Source organism: Panthera tigris, chromosome B3 (assembly GCF_018350195.1).
Source record: "Panthera tigris isolate Pti1 chromosome B3, P.tigris_Pti1_mat1.1, whole genome shotgun sequence".
Lineage (NCBI taxonomy): Eukaryota > Metazoa > Chordata > Mammalia > Carnivora > Felidae > Panthera > Panthera tigris.
The window spans coordinates 120,407,522-120,426,108 of record NC_056665.1 but is presented as its reverse complement, the minus strand read 5'-3'; the positions used below and the strand labels follow the sequence as shown (position 1 = coordinate 120,426,108).

Sequence of the window (18,587 nt, the reverse complement as noted above, 5' to 3'; positions counted from 1 at the left end):
TTCTAGCTTTATTTGGACTTTCCCCAGAATAAATAATGCCCCCACCCCCAAATTTCAAAACTAAATATATCTTAAGACCAGAAGAACTCTGAATGGTAATTTCAAAAGAACTTAGAAAGAAGCAGGACTTTGGGCAAATCACTTAAATCTTATTTGTAAATAAAAGATCTGGACTGGGTGATCAACACAGGTCCTCTTCTGCCTTTAGATCCTCCCCTGCAAACAGAGCTCGGGCTCAGGATCTCCCAAGCTGCAGTCTCTCACCGCCTTAATGACTTCTTTCTCTGCCCACAACCTGCACTGTTATTTACTTAGTATTTTCTTCATATCAATTATTTTTACTCAGCCTGCCCTTACTATGTTTCTAAGGAACAAGTTTGATATGATGATGACATTTTTTCCAATTACAAATGATAACTTAAAATAATTGTATGGCCACACACCATCTAAAAGCATCTCATGAATACACACCAGTTAGGTCTACCCCTGCTCTGGTTCATTTTGAAAGAGTGTCCTCAAGAGGAAGGTTTCAAGTCTAAACTGCACAGCAATTTAATAAGTCCTAAGTGGTCAAAACACAAAACAAAAAACACTGAGCAACAGTAAGCCTGAGATTTTTACCTACCAGTCTTTATCTACTTTATAACTAATCAAGATAAATCAGCCTCTCTTCCCCCCAAAAATCAAAAGCTTCAAACGTGAAAGGAACGCATCGATAGTCACTGTCAGTAATTTTTAAATGATGACCCTTACGAAGGCCTAGATTTGCCAAGGGCCCTCCGCAGGGGTAGCTGGGGAAAAGACTAAGCGACTACGAGGGCACGGCTCTAAGGCCTTGACCCCACTACTTCACTCACAGCAGCTCTACCTTCTTCTGTCTCCTATGTTCAGGCTTCACCATTGTACTTCTCAGCGTAGGATGCTGGTGCTGAACTAAACCATACGCAAATGAGGTTCATTCTGATTTCTTACTGCAAAGTTCAAAACTAAAATAAAAACAGGATTCCTATGAAATATACATTATAAGTAATAAACTGAAAAGCACAGTTGAACCTAAAAAGGGGAATTAGCTATCGTTCTTATCAGTGAATATCAGAAAATTTTAGAAAACAGTCCTCTATAAGAAATCAGAATAACGCAGGGAACGGGAACCTTACCTCATGCGCACAAGCAGAAATGTGAGGAAAATCAGAAGCCAATGCTTTATTCTTTCTAAAGAAAAGGAAATCAAATGATAAACTAAAGATGACAAAGAAAAGCAATCTTACCTGGTTTCGTTCTCTTTTCCCAGCTGACGGTAACCAGAAACTAAAGAGAGGGAGAGAACAACAGGAAAGAAAATAAAAGAAGTGGTTGGAAATTATAGAGGAAGAGAAGAAAAAAGGACTCTGGCATAACAAAGTGAAGACACAGAAAGAACTGGGGAAAAGAAAAGACATGGCAGACGTGCACAAACTTCTTGTGAAAAATAACTCTTCAAAGGAAAAAGTCTTGTAATGAAATGGGAAATCCTGGACCCTCTAAAAACAAACTCAAGATTATGGTGTGACACCATAATCTCAGCTGTGTGGTGACAAGAGGATCCCCAAATTCAACAAGAACACAAACCATACCCATATCTTGCCTATTTTGTTAATTACGAATTCGACCAGGCTAATGAGTGTAGGATCATAACTAGACACTGACTTTCAAGTGTGTAGGAGACAAACAGCCAATCACGTTAGGGGACAAGGTTGTCATAAGAAAGGGAGGAATCATTTTCCTATAGCTGCACACAAGCTTTCCAGCTGCACTTACCACAGCAGTTAAGACAAAAGAGATTTCCATTTCTCTAGACAGAGGTCTAAACATGGGAAAAGCATAGGAGAGTATACAGGCAATCACCCATTTTGAACAAAAGAATTTTAAGAGACAGAAAAATGAGCTTAAAATGTAACATCTTGGAGGGGTGCTTGGGTGGCTCAGTTAGTTGAGCGTCTGACTCTTGGTTTCGGCTCAAGTCATGATCTCACGGTTCATGAGTTTGAGCTCCTCATCAGGCTCTATGCTGATAGTACGGAGTCTGGGACTCTCGGTCTCCCTCTCTCTCTGCCCCTCCCCTGCTTTCTCTCTCTCTCCCCCTCTCAAAACTAAATAAATATTTAAAAAATAGATTAAAAAAAAAATAACATCCTGGAAAGAAAGAAGTAGAACTATCACCGTTTGCAGATGACATGACACCATACACAGAAAACCCTAAGGACTCCACCAAAAAACTGTTAGAACTAATAAATGAATCCAAAGAAGCTGCAGGATACAAAATCAATATGCAGAAATCTGTTGTGTTTCTCTACACTAATAATGAACTATCAGAAAGAGAAATGAGAAAACAGTCTCATTTACAATTACATCAGAAAGAATAAAATACCCAGGACTAAATTTAATCAAGGAGGTGAAAGCCCTGTACACTGAAGACTCTAAGACACTGAGGAAAGAAACTGAAGACAACTAAATGGAAAGATACTCTGTGCTCATGGACTGGAAGGATTAACATTTTAAAATGTCCATACTACCTACAGCAACATACAGATTCAAATTCCAATGGCATACTTCATTGAACTAGAACAAATAATTCTAAAGTTTGTATGGAACCACAAAAGACCCCAAATACCCACAGCAATCTTAAGAAAAAAGAACGAAACTGGAGGCATCACACTTCTTCATTTCAAACTATACTACAAAGCTATAATGACCAAAATAGTACGGTAGGGGCATAAAAACAGACAAATAGACTAATGGAACAGAATAAACAGCACTGAAATAAACTCACATATAGATGGTCAATTCATTTATGACAAAGGAGGCAAGAATATACAGTGGGGAAAAGACAGTCTCCTCAATAAACGATGTTGGGAAAACTGGCCACAACATACAAAGGAAGAAAACTAGACCGCTATCTTACACAATACAGAAAAATTAATTTAACATGGATTAAGAATTTAATGTAGGACTTGAAAGCATAAAATTCCTAGAAGTAAACATAGGTGGTAAGCTCCTTGACATGGGTCTCTTCTGATTATTATTTTTTTATTTTTTGGATCTGAGTCCAAAGGCAAAGAAAACAAAAATAAAAATAAACACATGCGACATCAAACTAAAAAGCTTTTGTGCAGCAAAGGAAACCATCAATAAAACCAAAAGACAACATACTGAATGGGAGAAGATACTGAAAACCATATATCCAATAACGAATATCCAAAATATATAAAGAACTCATATAACTCAACAACAAAAAAACCGCAAACAATCCCATTAAAAAATGGGCAGAGGAGAGTGTCCAACTCTTGGTTTTGGCTCAGGTCACGGTCTTACGGTTCACGGGATTAAGCTCCACATTGGGCTCTGGACTGACAGCATGGAGCCTGCTTGGGATACTCTCTTTCTCTCTCTCCCTCTCGCTCTCTGCCCCTCCCCCACTCATGCATGCCCTCTTTTTCTCAAAATAAACAAAATTAAATAAAAAATAAAAATAAATAGGAAGAAAAAAAAAAAAAAAACGGGCAGAGGAGGTGAACAGACATTTCTCCAAAGACATACAGGCCAATAGGCACATGAAAAGATGCTCAATATCACTATCAAAGAAATGAAAATCAAGACCACAATGAGGTATCACCTCGCCTGTCAGAATGGCTATTATCAACAAAACAAATAACAAGTGCTGGAAAGGATGTAGAAAAAAGGGAATCCTTGTACACTGTTTGTGGGAAGTCAACTGGCACAGACACTGTGGAAAACAGTATGGAGATTCCTCCAAAAACTAAAAATAGAACTACCATATGATCCAGCTATTCCACTTCTGGGTATTTATCCAAAGAATATGAGAACACTAACTTGAAAAGATATATACACCTCTATGTTCACTGCAGCATTATTTACAACGGCCAAGGTATGGAAACAACCTAAGTGTTCATCAATGGATGAACGGATAAAGAACATGTGGTGTATACATAAATACACACATACACAATGGAGTACTACTCAGCCATAAAAAGGAAGGAAATCTTGCCATTTGTGACAACATGGACGAACCTTCAGGGATTAGGTTAAATGAGTAAATCAGAGAAAGACAAACACTGTATGATATCACTTTTATGTGGAATCTAAAGACAAAATGAATGAAAAAAAGGAAACAAAACAAATTCATAGATATAGGGAATGGACTGGTAGTTACCAAGGGGAAGGGGGTTACAGGGTGGGTGAAAGGGCTCTATTTTATGCTGATGAATGGTACCTAGATTTATGGTGATGATCACTTTGTAGCAGATACAAATACTGAATTATGATGGTGTACACCTGAAACTTATGTAATGCTATATACCAACTTTACCTCAATGTAAATTAATTCATTCATTCATTAAAAAAAACAACATCCTAACTGGAAGCTACTTTTATAATGCAGCACCTGTACATACAAACAGCAAAGAAAGAAAAACTAGTCTCGGAAGGAAAAAAATCACTCTCATGGGCTTGGAGTGTTAGCCATGTTAACCGTGGTAAAGCACAAATCTTTAACATCTTCTCGTTCAGCTTTAAAGCCCAATTTCTAGGTTCCTCCATAAAACTTCCCTCTACCTCCTCCAAGGAACAGGCTGGGATAATAAGTAAATATATAAGCAGCACTTACTCTTTCTGCCGAGGGTCACTAATAATGTGGCCTATCCTCTCAGTACCCAAAGTACTTATGCTGGTCTCCTGAAAAGGCAAGGAAGACAAGAGTGTCATCTAACCATAGAAATAAAGTATGATCTGTCATCAGGCTCACACTTTCCCACAACTGTGCCAGCAACCTCAAAGGCACATGTCAAATGTCAATCTTAAAATCTAACAGCAAGTTTATTTCTTTTTATGGGAATCTATCTTAAAAAGTGTTACATGTGATCCTAGCCTTATTTTTCCCAGTGTTCCAAAAAAGTCATTATAAACCTTGTTTACTATATGTTTTAATACAGCGAGTTATTAAAGTATATGGAAATAGAACACTTAAAAAAAAAGTCCAACAGCAGCCAATTTTTAATAGGCTAGCACACCAAGCTTCTAGGCAAGTATGATTACAGCCCCAATAGCCTTCATAATGGGAAATCTACCCAGGCCTCACTGGTAACACCTACAATCTGGTGACTAATGCATACATGTTAAAGGAATTTTAGAACTTACAAAAATTGCTACCCTGCCTTTTGTCTGTTAAGCATCATCTCTTAAAGTAAAATAGTTTGTATAAATTGGTTCTTAAATTTAGGTTTCTCAAGACTGTAATATGAAAGCTTACCCATAATACCAAAAGCAATTCAGAAACTAATCATCTCCAAAAAATTGGAAAATGGCAGAAGGCACTCACCCTTCATTTAACTTGAGTATATTTACAATGAATGTCACCACAGTACCTGGGGAAGGGTACCAATGATACACAAATAAGAGGTACCCACATATGAGTAAGTGTGAAGATGAGAACGCATAAGTCATGGGCATGACTGTCAAGAATGTGAAGCCTGTTATTCAAACGCACTTGTTTCTGGGAAAACATTATGATTGCTTTTCATTTATGTGGATCGCTAGTTCATTTGTGTGGACTAAGCCTAAAATATTAGGGTACGCATTTTAGCAGAACTGACTCTAGAAAAATTAATTTGAGGTCAGATTCTGGGTGGGAGTGGAGCTAAATGAAAAGGTTTCACATAGTGTATTCTTCACATTTTTCCTCCCTTAGGCACGTGCCTCCTGGTCACAGACACAGCCATAGTAGTGGGGCCAACAGAAAAGATGGGTGAAAAATGAGCTATTTGTTACTGCAGAAAAATTATTAACTTAAAGTGCCGTAATGTTTAAATTTACAGTTTATTACTGTGTAAATTACAAGCAGTACTTTGCGTAATTAGCAGCTCGCTGGCAGGGAGCGGTGAATGAAACTCATTATTTATGATTATAATTTAGAAAAAGAGAAGAGAGATGGGGGAGGGGGAGGGGGGGCAGAACAGTGACCTCTGCTAGAAATGACAAATATCCCTTTAAGGTGATGAAGATGAATGAAACAAGTAAATATTATCCTATTCATCTGAAATTCTTGGAGGCACGTCCAAGAGGCCCTGGAGTTTCCTTCCAGGCAAACTAAAGGGAGCCTTCAAGACGAAATGATTTACTTCCACAAAAGAGGAAGGCTCTTATTTTACAGGAGATGAAACAAAATAAGGCAGACAGTAAGGAGAACATTACCCTTCCAGCCTAACTAATAAAAAGTAAAACCATCCCTCTGTTCCCTACTCCCAACCTCCTGCCTCCCTCTACCTCATGTACTCCTACCCTGTTAGCTGGCCCATTAAGTAAGAATAAGCTCCCAGGATAGCAAAAGCAGCGTTTTATTTTCTGTAAAATAAATGAGCCAAAAGAAGAAGGTATAATTCTTCTAATAATCAAATGTCTTTCTAATGAGAGATCTGAAATTAAATTTAAAGATAAAAAATCTGAGTTCATCTGGAAATAAATAGCTTCATTCCTTTTACATAGCTAAAATCTCAGAAATCAACTCCCTATTTCCACTACAAAACAGTAGCTCCCTAAGGGTAGCCAGGCTATGGCTGTGATCACTATATACCTGGCCTGGCACAGAGCCTGACACATAGTAGGCATTCTAAATGCATATGCAGTGAATGCAGTAATGCTCTGAAATGCCTCTCACTTGCTCGCTCTTAGCCCACCACCATCTTCTCTAACAGGGTATGAGCCCCAGTCTTAACCCACTTTCAATCTCAAAGCTAGAGTAAAAAATGAATTTAAAAAATTTTTTTAATTTGAATTTAAAAAGATAAAACAAAAGTACAGCTGGGTTCAATTCTCTATTCTGCCACTTCTGCCTAGGTAGTATCAGGTAGAAGGCAATACCTTCTCGGTGCCCAGTGCCCAGTATAGTCCCTGGCAAGGGCAGAACTGAATAAAGGTAGATATCCCTTCCTTGTGGCCAAGGAGCTTTTAAAAATTGAGAACAGGTTTTCTTTCAGGTTTTTTCGGTTTTTTTTTTAATGAATTCTAGAATAAAAGACCAAAGTTAGGATAGAAGAAGCATTCATGAATTCAGGAGGAGTTATAAAGAAGCCAAGACTATTTTAACTTCCATAATATAATAATATAAGATTAATCAAAAGAGGAGAAGAGACAAGATCAGGCCTATAGATTTACAGATAAACTGTCATGGCAGTATTTGCTCTGTCAAAATTTCTGTATGAATTAAGCTTCATCTCTTATGTGTGTATCCATTCACATCCTACATAAGGTTCTCTCTCGTGAACTTGCAAAAGATTCCAGTTGGCTTAATTTACTCCAGGGAGTACCGCAGCACCTCTGATTAGCAACAGGGTGCACAAATCCTGTAGGGAATACTATCCTCCCAGTGAGCCCAGTAGACAGTGAGAGCTGTCACCTTCCCAACAAGCCTCCTTCGGCCCTTTCTGAGGCATCGAGCTGCAGCTCCAGGCAGACGATTCAAGCGAGCATGATATCCTAAAAAACAGAAGAAAGCCCTCAGAAACCGAATGCAGAAGATTCATTAGCAATGATGTGCTTCTAGCACACTACAGGCCTTCCTCCCAGGATCTTGCTAGACTGACCCTAAAGCTCGTATCACTAGGCTATCCTCCAAGGATTTATTATTCCCATGTGTTTGTGGTATGATCTTAGGTGTGTCATTTACCTCTGACTTAGGCATCCTCACCAGTAAAGGAGGGATAATCACTGGCTCAATCCTGTCTCACAGAGCTCATTTGAAGACTCCATGAAACAGCACACGGAAGGTACTTTATAAACCAAAAACACTACACAAATAGAAGACATTATCCATAATTTCTAATTATAAATTAAATGCCAGTTAGTATCTCAAAAACACTTTATGCCATAAAATAACAGTAAAAATAGCCTGTATAGTAAAATCTCATTTTTCTAATTACTGCATGCGTTCCACACCCAAAAAACACAATTGGAAGAGTCCACACCAAAATGTTATCTTGACACCGTCTCTGGGTATGGAATTACAGGCCATCTTAAGTTGTTCTCCCTATTCCTCTTTGTGTGTATTTTAAGTGGTCCATAAAGAACTTTCAGCAATGGTCACTGAAATGTTTGATGGAAGGTGTTAAGGTAGCCAATGTGTGCCTAAGCCCGGCAGTAATCTTTACCAAGAGCCCACTATTTTGAGAAGGACTTTCAATCACCCAAATTCATCTTAACAAATTGCTATAGGAGTTTATAGCTCTGAGCATAATTTTGATCACCAACAGATGCCCAACTATTACCTGATAACGGATTCCTGGGAATCTTAGAGTCATAAATTTATAGAACTAAAAGAAACCTCTGAAACAGTCTGTTCAATATCACAGTGTTTTAACTAATGACCCTAAAGTCCCAAAGAAACGAAGTGATTCTGTCATAGTAACCGAGCTAGGAAGACAGTACCAGACAGTATTATCACCACAGTTCCTTCTCCCTTCCCTAGGCTCTTCCCACTCTATCCTGCTGCATCAGAAGTAAAGGAAAAGCAAAGAGAAAGGATGTATTTGTGTGAAAGCCCACAATAATAAAATAATTTAAGGAAATATTTTTAAATCATCCAATTAAAAAATGTCATTATACCTTGTCTGTGAATGTTCTTACTGAAATCTGTTCTCTTCCAAGATGCAATACTTCAGGCTCCCACTGAGCACTCCATAGCCCATCGGTTTCACAGCAGGTAAGCAGCAGTGACACGCTGCTAGGCTTCCTAAATCTGGCACAAATGGCAATAGCAAGCTGAAGGAATGCCCTGCTAATAGATATCCCAAGAGTCTCCACGGGTTGGATTTACGTATGAATGGAGAACCTCAAGTTTTAAGACTCACCCTTGAATCTTCTAGAAAAATCCCTGGACTAGCTCCAAAACTCAGATAGTTAATACATGCTTAGAGGCATGAATATGCTTGCCATGGGACGATTCTCCCCAAAGAGAACCATAAAAGTGTGAAGTATAGTTTGGTCTCCTCAGAACTTACCTCTTTGAGCTGGTCGAGAAGGTAAAAGGAATGTGGAATCGGAAAGTTTATCCAGTCCAGAATCCATTCTTTCTACTTCAGAGCAACGATCAGGAGCCCACTTGGGCAGAAGATTAGGGACAGTGAATCCTGGGACACATTCTCCCTCATAGAACCAATCGCTTTGCTCATCATCCCCTAAAGTAAAGAGATAAGTTGGAATTTTAACATGCTCTATGGAAAACCAAATGCAAGGATGATTTCTCAGAACTATAGATTTGATGATACCTTTTAAATAATGTCAAAGTACAAAAAAACTGTTTTGAACCTTCTTCTTGATCCATATTATGATGGAAACTAGAGTACCAAACTAGTTTCACGTAAATGAAATACTGTGTTACACTGGACTACTTTTGATAGTAAAAAACTAATAAATAAAGCTACCATTTACTAAACCCTTACCACCCTATGAGGGCCCATGCTAAAAATCTGCAAGCATGTTATCTCTTCTAAACCCTACACTAATTCCAACTTATAAATAAGGCAACTAAAGCGAGAGAAGGCAAGGTCAAGTTAGTAAATGATGAAGCCAAGATCTGAACCCAAAGCGTGACTAACTCCAAAGCCTTTAACACAAAAATAAATTGCCTATGTACCATTCTGTGGTGTAAATGAACTTGGGAGTTCAAAGCCCACAAATGTTTCTTAATTCAAAACTAGCTACTCCTGAGGTATTACATTTGCATTTCTCATAGTAGGTTAACAAAAAATGTATGCCCACACCTCATTTATTCCTTGGTACCCTGACATTAATGGGACAGAAAATCATCTTGACACTAGCAATCCAAGTAACCAGGAAAAAACTAACCACAGAGACAAGCAATATAACCTCCCAAGATCTGTCAAGAAGTTATACCATTCAACCAAGGCCAAACTCGTCATTAGTGACAAAGTCAAGACTAGACCCATATAGCCAAACTCTTGGTTCAAACCTCTTTCTACTGGGTACAATGACAGCATCTCAGTTTGCAAGAGACCTTGTTCCCACCCACAAAGAGTAGTAAGACTGATAACTTCATGTCTGCCATCCCATACTCCTTTCAAAATACCAAGGATGAAGGGATTCATGACAAGAATATCTAAAGTGTTCATAATGCCTTCATTCTCTAATGTGTGTCAGATCCCAGGGAAACTGCTCAGGCCATGTTAAGCACATGAAGTATCAGATTCACAGGCCACTTATATCCATGGTAATGATAACTCTTAACTCATTGTGGAGATCTCTAAAAGGGAAAATGAAAATGCTCATAAAGAAGTTACTCAAAGTGTTCCTTTATAAAAACATACCATCAATGGCTGTTTCTCCAGAACAGTGGCCCTCAACCTTCAACGTACATCAGAACTACCAAAAACGGTTGTTAGAACACAGACTGCTGGGTCCTATCCCCAAAGTTTCTGATTCTGGTCCAAGCAGGATCAAAAATTTGCATTTCTAACAAGTTCCCTAGTGATGCTGCGCTGACTTCAGGACATTTTGAGAACTACTGCTCTAAAAGCATCTTACTAAACCAGGTGCATAGATGGATTAAAGATAGGCATTAGAATTAACAATGATTAGTTTCTCTGCATGTCAATATATTAATTCCTTTCTTATTCATAGACACTCCTTAAGCCATTTATTAAAACAGTATATTTAGCTAAGATAATATTTTCTGATGACAAATGGCATCCCATAATGGCATTTTTTTTTTTGATACTCAAGCATTCACTCAAGATTTTTGACAATACTAAAAGGGCTTCACTGAACCAAAGGAAACCTTGTGAAATCATTTAGACCAGTAGTCCCCTACCCTGGGCTCCTGTGGATGCATGATGCAGCAGCTCCCCAGAAGAGTACTGCCGGAGAATAAGGAAGAGGCTGATGGGTCAGGTTCCAGAATTCCTGCTCCTCTAGAATCACGCTTTAACCAAAACAGGTTATCTGTTTCATAATCTGAGGTTCTATGTATAATTCTGTTTGAGGGAGAAAGAGGAGAATTTTCCCCTTTTCTGAGTTTCACAATAACCATTTATTAAGAGCTTACTATATGCCAGGCAATGTGTTACCTACTATAGTTGCAAATAATAAAAAAAATTCGTACCTTGAGAGAGCTTCAATGGAAAAGGCACACATCTATGAATAATGTCATATGGTAAGCGGTAAGAAAGTACAGGGAAAGAAAGAGCAAGGGTTGGTTCTAGGAGATGATGCCTGCACGGACTATGACATCCAGCCAGATTCCCTCCAGGAAATGCGCACACACTTAAATGCAGTAATGGAGACTTCAATAAGGTGACTATTTACAAAGGAGTAGATAGTATTAAGAGGAACCAATAAGGGATGGTGGAGCACCCTGGAGCCAGCCCGGCAGGAAGTCTTTACCTTTCCTAGACCTGAAGCAGCAAGGAGAGAGAATGGTTACTAGAGACCAGAGAGAAAGCTTAGGTTACAGAAGACTGCCAACAGGGGTGGTGGCCTTTGGCAGAGGAACACCACCACTGCCAACCAGCAGTCCAACAGAAAGGGAGCCCGAGAAAGCTACAATCCAAAGTCGCAGACTGTATTGCTGTCTCCAACTCTTCGCTACCTCCCTGTGATAACACACATCCATGCCTTCTGCCTTTACCCACAGAATTCCAGAGCCTTCCCCTTCAGGCAGAGCATACTTCCTCCTCCCACTGACATGAGGCTTGTCATATAACTCACTTGGGGTAGTAGAACATTAGCAGACGTGATCCAAGCAAAAGCTTTTTTAAATATGGCTTGGTCGCCAAGCTCTGGTTTGGTCACTTAGCATTCACGTCTTCCACCAGGAAAAGTCCCTGCCAAGAACAGTCATTGCTCTTCCAGCAGAGGTCCCAGGACAGGATACACTGAGTAGATAGATACAAACCTAACTTAAAGCCTGGAGACCAGCTGAGTCCAGGTTAGATCAGCTGAGCCTGAGCCAACACGCAGCCCCATAGCAAGAAATAAATGAGGTAAACCCCTGAAATTCTGGGGCTGTTAAACAGTATTACCGTAATAAAAACTTAACAAATACACTCAGTCTCATTCACCTTCCTCCCTCCAATCTTCTGCTAATGCCTCCTATTGGCCAAATCCAATAAGAAATTGAGGGAAAAAAAACAAGGCACTGACACAGTCCATAAATATGCCCTGGAGGGGCAAAACGAAAACTGTCTAGGTGGATGACCAACCAGTCAAGAAAAGGTGGGGATGAGATTTCTGGCAGAGACACCAGCATAAACAAAGACATGGAAGCAGGAAATGACATAGTTTTGTGCTGAGAACTCTAAGTATCCAAATATCACCAGAATGCATGAAGTTGAAGCAGAGATAGAGAGGAAAGCTAGGGCTATAGAATATTCTAAAATCTTCCACGATAAAGCAAGGAATGCTTATTAGTAAAAAGGTTTTCCGAAGGCCTGAAACTTAATCTGTCATAACAGGTCTACACTTCCTTACACCTCTGTATAATTATATATCATAATCTTTAAGAAACACATTACGATACTTCACAGAACAGTATAAAAGCAAAGAAAAAGAGCAAAATTTGTATACACTAGCTCATTCAAGCAAAGACAAAAGAATCAAGACCCTAGTTGCACCCAATCTGGGAGCATATACACACAGCCTCTAATGACACCTAGCTCCCTCAGAATGTGAAAGGGACAGAAATGTATTCACAATAACCTCCATTACAATAAGGAGCTCAGCAACCCCATCCATGCCCACAACTCTGAGGTATGGGGGAGATAACCTCCCGCAATCTCTCTCCAAAATCAGAACTCGGATCCGGAGTCTCACGGTCCCAGGAGCTCTTCTGGATCAGCCTAGACATGTAGCCATTGTTTTTGTCCTTTGATCACTTAACCCTTGAAGAAAAATCACTGGATCCCAGAGCTAGAAGGGACTTTAGAGAGCTACAAATCCCTTATTTAGATGAAGAGAATTACAGTCCAAAGGAGCTACATGAAACTCTTATTGGAACATAGTTAGTATGGTCCTAAGCAAGTGTACCCGATAAAAACAAAGTCTCAAATGACTGTTTAAGTTGTAAAAATAAAGAACTGGTAATTAAATTATACCAGTCTTATCCACAGTGTTCTATACTGAATTTCAGAAGTCTTAACATTAGAAAGAAGATGTTTTCTAGAATATATTCATCTAGAACACTATGATCATTTATAAACAAGGTTATAAAAATAAACTCTTCCTATGTAAAAATAAGAATGTCTTAATATCCAATGAAGGAGCTAATACAGAAGGATATTTTTTGGTTCTAATTAAAAGCGACTTCCAAAAGTCCTATCCTTGACACTATCCCCCTAATCCGCTATCCCCCTAATCAATGATTCTCAAAGTCTAAACTACCTGCATCAAAATCACCGCAGGTACTTGTGAAAAATTCAGATTCCAAAAGCCAAATCTAACTAGATCTATTTGATTTGTAGGACCTCCGAATGTGCAGTTTTAACAGTTCACCAGGTGGCTCTTATATGCCTTAAAGTTTGAGAACCGCTGCCATAGACAACCACCATATTCTCAGTGACGTATTCCTATAATCATTCGAATCTTCCCAGAAATACTTAACCAACATCCCAAAGCTGGGATCAAGATTACCTTGCCGTCCTTCATCATTGGTAAAGAGCCCTGTGTCACTGCTGCTACACACACTGCTGGTTTCACTGAAAAGAGACAAACACAAGAGAACACATCAGATCCCGTCAAAACCAAAGCAGCATCCATTCTTCAGGTTTTCAAATCAAAACATCCCATTTGCCTAATTTCACTCTGGCTCATTAGCCAATCAGAAATTAAATTTCATAATTAAGCCACAGAGGAAAGCTTATTTTCCTGTAAAACAAAACCTAGGGAAACCTCCAAAACTTATACTTCTATTTCAAAGTACTTAAAAAATACCAAAAGTCACTTTGTTAGGTTAGCACTGGAGAGTTATTTAGTGGGGCACCTGGGTGGCTCGGTCAGTTACAGGTCCAACTCTTGATTTTGGCTCAGATCATGATCTCACAGTTCGTGGGACAGAGCCCACGTCAGGCCTTGTGCTGACAGTGCTGATGGCACGGAGCCTGCCTGGGACTCTCTCTGCCCTCTCTTTCTCTGCCCTTCCCCCACTCACTCTCTCAAAATAAACAAACTTAAAAAAAAAAGTTATTTATTAAGGCTCACAAAACTAATCTCAACTTGCTTGGATGTATTAAACAACACAAATTTACCAATGATTTTTTTTTTTTTAAATACTGTTAACTCTCGGTTTCAAATGAAACTGTCCAACTCTAAGACATGTAGCATCTTTCAAGTTTTGTTCCCATTTACAAAGCGGCAAACAAAAATCCATGAATGGGAAAAGAGTCAGTACGACCAAAGTTACATTTTCTAAATTTAATGTCTTCCCAATATGAAGTGGACCCAACAAAATTCATTATCAAAACAGAAGGTTAAAAATAAAAAGGTATATGGGGCGCCTGGGTGGCTCAGTCGGTTAAGCGGCCGACTTCGGCTCAGGTCATGATCTCGCGGTCCGTGAGTTCGAGCCCCGCGTCAGGCTCTGTGCTGACAGCTCAGAGCCTGAAGCCTGTTTCAGATTCTGTGTCTCCCTCTCCCTGACCCTCCCCCGTTCATGCTTTGTCTCTCTCTGTCTCAAAAATAAATAAACGTTAAAAAAAAATTAAAAAAAAATAATAAAATAAAGTAAAATAAAAAGGTATAAACAAACTCCATTTGAAGCCAATGAAATAAAACTTCTGCTCTGTAGAATTCTGTTCAATTTGCTTCATTTTCTGAGCTATTACTAACAATTGATTCTGCCTCTTCCGATGCTGCAATGTCTTGGGCCTAATCTCCATTAAATTTGATCTGGTTCAGGAAAAATTTCCCTATTCTTTACAATTTTAGCTATTCCCTTGATTGGGAGTGTTTCCTTCCAAACTCGCCATTTTTTTTCACCTACTCTAAAAGATGGAAGGAACCAGAGCAAGGAAGAAACATTCTTATCATACTGCATAAGCAATAGGCTTGGCAAAATCCCAGTCTACATTTCTGGATCAAAAATGTGAAAATATTTTGTATTTTTGCAACATGTCCAAATATCTTGCCAACATGAAATCCTTAAACTGCTGATTAAATTAAGTAGCTGTGCTCTTTCCTCGCTTAAGTTTATCTCTGAAGAGATCCAAGAAATTTGCTGCAGCAAGAGCCAATAAAACATAACTCGATTTATTTAAACGTTCTTTCATTTTCTTTTCTTCTGTACTGATAAGTGAGAACTTTCTCGGGTGTTGTCGTAAGAAATGTGTCACAAAACTATACTACTGGATTCTGATGGATTTAGAATCTTCAAGGAACTCTGCGGGTAAAACCAGAGGCCATCCTCCCTGAGCACTGCACCCTTCCTACTTCTGAGTTCAAGGAACTGTGCCTGCTGAACTTAATGGTGCTACTTTTGTATTTTTAGCAAATTCCTGAGAACATCAGTGGTCTAACTCCCTTGAGTTCTACTACACAGTCTCTCATATTACCACTTTATTATCCTCATCTGGCCTCAAAGATAGACCAAATTTGATATTATTTTAACTCCTCTTCGCAGTAAGCAGGCCTTAAAAAAAGCACATTAAGCTATAGAACAGATACTCTATCCCATCAGCACGTTATATACACTTTATTAGTTTGCAGTATCACTAACTGAGATTTAGGGGTCAGCACATGACAGCCTGCACCTATTTTAGCCTGTGAGCTAAGAATGGTTTTTACAGCAAAAAAAGAAATCAAAAGAAGAATTTTGTGACACGTGGGAATGATACAAAATTCAAATTTCAGTGTCCATAAGTAAAGTTTTATTGGAACAGAGCCACAGTTATTCATTTACATATCATCGATGGCTGCTTTCACACCACAACTTCAAAGCTGAGTGGTGGCAACATAGAACATATCACAAGCAAATCCCTAAAATATTTACTATCTGGCTCTTTACAGAGGAAGTTTGCTGATCCCTACTCTACATGTACTACAAGTTCTACTCTTGAGTATTTACCATTATAAAATTTAAACTGCTTGCTTTATTACAAAAGCTATCAACTCCTTTCCCCATTCATTTCCAGCCACCTGTAAGTACTACAAAATACAGTGCTCCCTTGATCCTTTTTTGCACGGATGCCGTTCTCTGCCTGTATTCTAAACCAAGGGGGTAAGCTCAAAGAAATCTGCTGGATCAAGAAAGGTGCTGGTAACCTAAAGCCTTCGTGTCACTGTACCTTTTCTATTTTTGTCGACAGCATTTAAGAGGACTCACGGTTTCTGAAAGAGCCTGGATTAAACATGTCTATAAGCTTTCTGTATATAGTTAATTCGAGGAATGGCAATGATGTTACAGAAATATCACCAGGATTTTAAGACTATAATCAAGGGAGATAAGTATTTTCTTCACAGAGAAAATAAGTTTGTCTTACAGCATGCTTATGACATAAAAGTATCACCAGTCTACTGGTATCTGGAAGTAACCAGTACATTGGATAGCATCTGCTAATTCTATTTATTCCCTCAGAAGAACTTGCATTGTGGAAATCTAATCATACGTAAGAAATTGTTAGCATGATTTGATGAGAAAAAAGACAAAAGTGGGAACTTCGTGGCATGTCTGCACATAAACACTATGATACAGCATGCAAAAATGTAGTGCTAGCTAGAAAGTAGAAGCAAATATTTCCCCTTCCAAATTATAAGACAAAGTTGTCCAGTCCTGAAGACTTCATTCACTTCTGGCTCTGAGATCTTCTTCGAAAAAAATCAGCTTAGTGAGATTTAATAGCGATTTAGTCGACTATAAAATGTTAATTTATGGGGTGCCTGGGTGGCCCAATCGGTTAAGCATCCGACTCTTCATTTCGGCTCAGGTCAGGATCTCACAGTTCGTGAGTTCGAGCCCCACATCTGTGCTGATGGTGCGGAGCCTGCTTGGGATTCTGTCTCCCTCTCTCTCTGTCCCTCCCCTACTTGCTCTCTCTCTCTCTCTCTCTCTCAAAATAAATAAAAATAAACGCTTTTAGAAAATGTTAATTTAGCTAACTAAACAGAATGTTTAATGGTCTATTAAAACTAAGCTACCTTTCAATAAACATAAGTTTCTTTTAGCACCTTTGTAGTTCACAAGGTCAAAAAGTTAAAAGGTGACAGAATCCTACATGTTTTTCCTATCTCAGAACCTTCAAATTTGTTTATAACTTTTTGGCCATGAGCCTTTTTACTAGGCAAGGAGAAAAAAGCTCTGCTCCTGATTTTTATAAGAAAAAAGCGTGATCCTACCTTTAGTGTCCACTCTACTTGTGGTCCTCTGAAGTTTAGTCAGGAAGACAAAAACTCAGCCTTTGTTAATCTTCAGAAAAACTAACTAGACAAAACCCACAAAGATAGCAGGTGTGAAATCTCATCTTTTCCTAAAATGGCAGCAACTCCTATAGGCAGCAATGCCTCCTGTCTTTGCTTTGGGAGCTGTTCTGGACTCCCTGTTCTCACATGGTTCTCACCTATAAATAGTTTGCATTAAAAATAAAATCCTCCTAGAATATTTCTAAAATTTCTAAAAATGTATTAACCCTACAAATAATTTATACATCATTCAAAAAATTCAAAAAATTAGGGCAATTAGTTTCTCACAGCAAAAGGAGGAAAAGCCCCCTCCCCCATTTCTCCTAAACTTCTACTCATTCACTTAGTAAGCACTGACTATTTACCATACACCAGAAACCACTCTACCCAGTCCTAAAACTAACAAAGAAACGTCTCAGTAACAATATAAAGGTGTACATTTTATAAGAAACCTAGTCTAAACCACGGGAGAAGGATGTGAAAAGGAAGAATGCTTTCCAATGAATAATACTCTGCAAATAAGGGGGTGTGCAAGCCTACAATTTAACCATGTAACACTGAGGAAATCTCCCCATCTTAGAAATCAGAAAACACCTCAAAAGTATTTCTATGTGAGTAAAAACAGTAATAATACATCACACTTCTCTACAGTGGTTGTCCCTAAAAAATGTTCCCACACTGAATTCAGCAGCATAGCCACCATTTTAAAGAAGACACAAATAAAATTAAAGCCTGGGTTTTAGACCACCAATTGTATTACCTAATTATTATTATATGTTAGAAAAGAAACCAAACCACATCGAGCTGAAAAAACAGAAGTGTAAAGAAAGTCACACTAACCTGCGGTTCCAGAGGCTTCCCTCCTCCAACATTGTATTATGAACACTTTGAAACATATGAAAAGGTTGAAAGAAGTTCCAGTTACCACTCACACTCCATCACATCACCTACCGCACGTCACACACTGCAAAGAACATTTTGCTTTTTCTGTTTTATCACACGTCTATCCCTCTAACCTTCCCTGCTGGGCATCTTGGTAACCCAAGACACTCTTGGTAGACCAGGTGATTGGCATCCACTCTCAGAGAAGGAGATTAACACAGGAATCAAGCCTAATAAAACACTACTGATACCCC

The 18,587-nt window shown here is 38.8% G+C and overlaps 1 protein-coding gene across 7 annotated transcripts in view; it reads right to left on the bottom strand.

Moving 5' to 3' along the window:
• The window catches only part of GPATCH2L (G-patch domain containing 2 like), a 74,704-nt gene that overhangs the window by 41,808 nt on the left and 14,309 nt on the right, over positions 1-18,587 (bottom strand). For 6 of the 7 annotated variants that reach the window (XM_042990179.1, XM_042990184.1, XM_042990183.1 and 3 more), the window contains 5 exons: positions 13,693-13,757; positions 9,048-9,224; positions 7,448-7,527; positions 4,664-4,731; positions 1,158-1,212 (listed from right to left, as the gene is read on the bottom strand). In XM_042990179.1, coding sequence (XP_042846113.1) covers positions 1,158-1,212; positions 4,664-4,731; positions 7,448-7,527; positions 9,048-9,224; positions 13,693-13,757 — 445 coding nt within the window. Of the gene's footprint in view, positions 1-1,157; positions 1,213-1,268; positions 1,309-4,663; positions 4,732-7,447; positions 7,528-9,047; positions 9,225-13,692; positions 13,758-18,587 lie in introns of all 7 variants that reach the window. The other variant, XM_042990186.1, reaches the window with a different exon arrangement.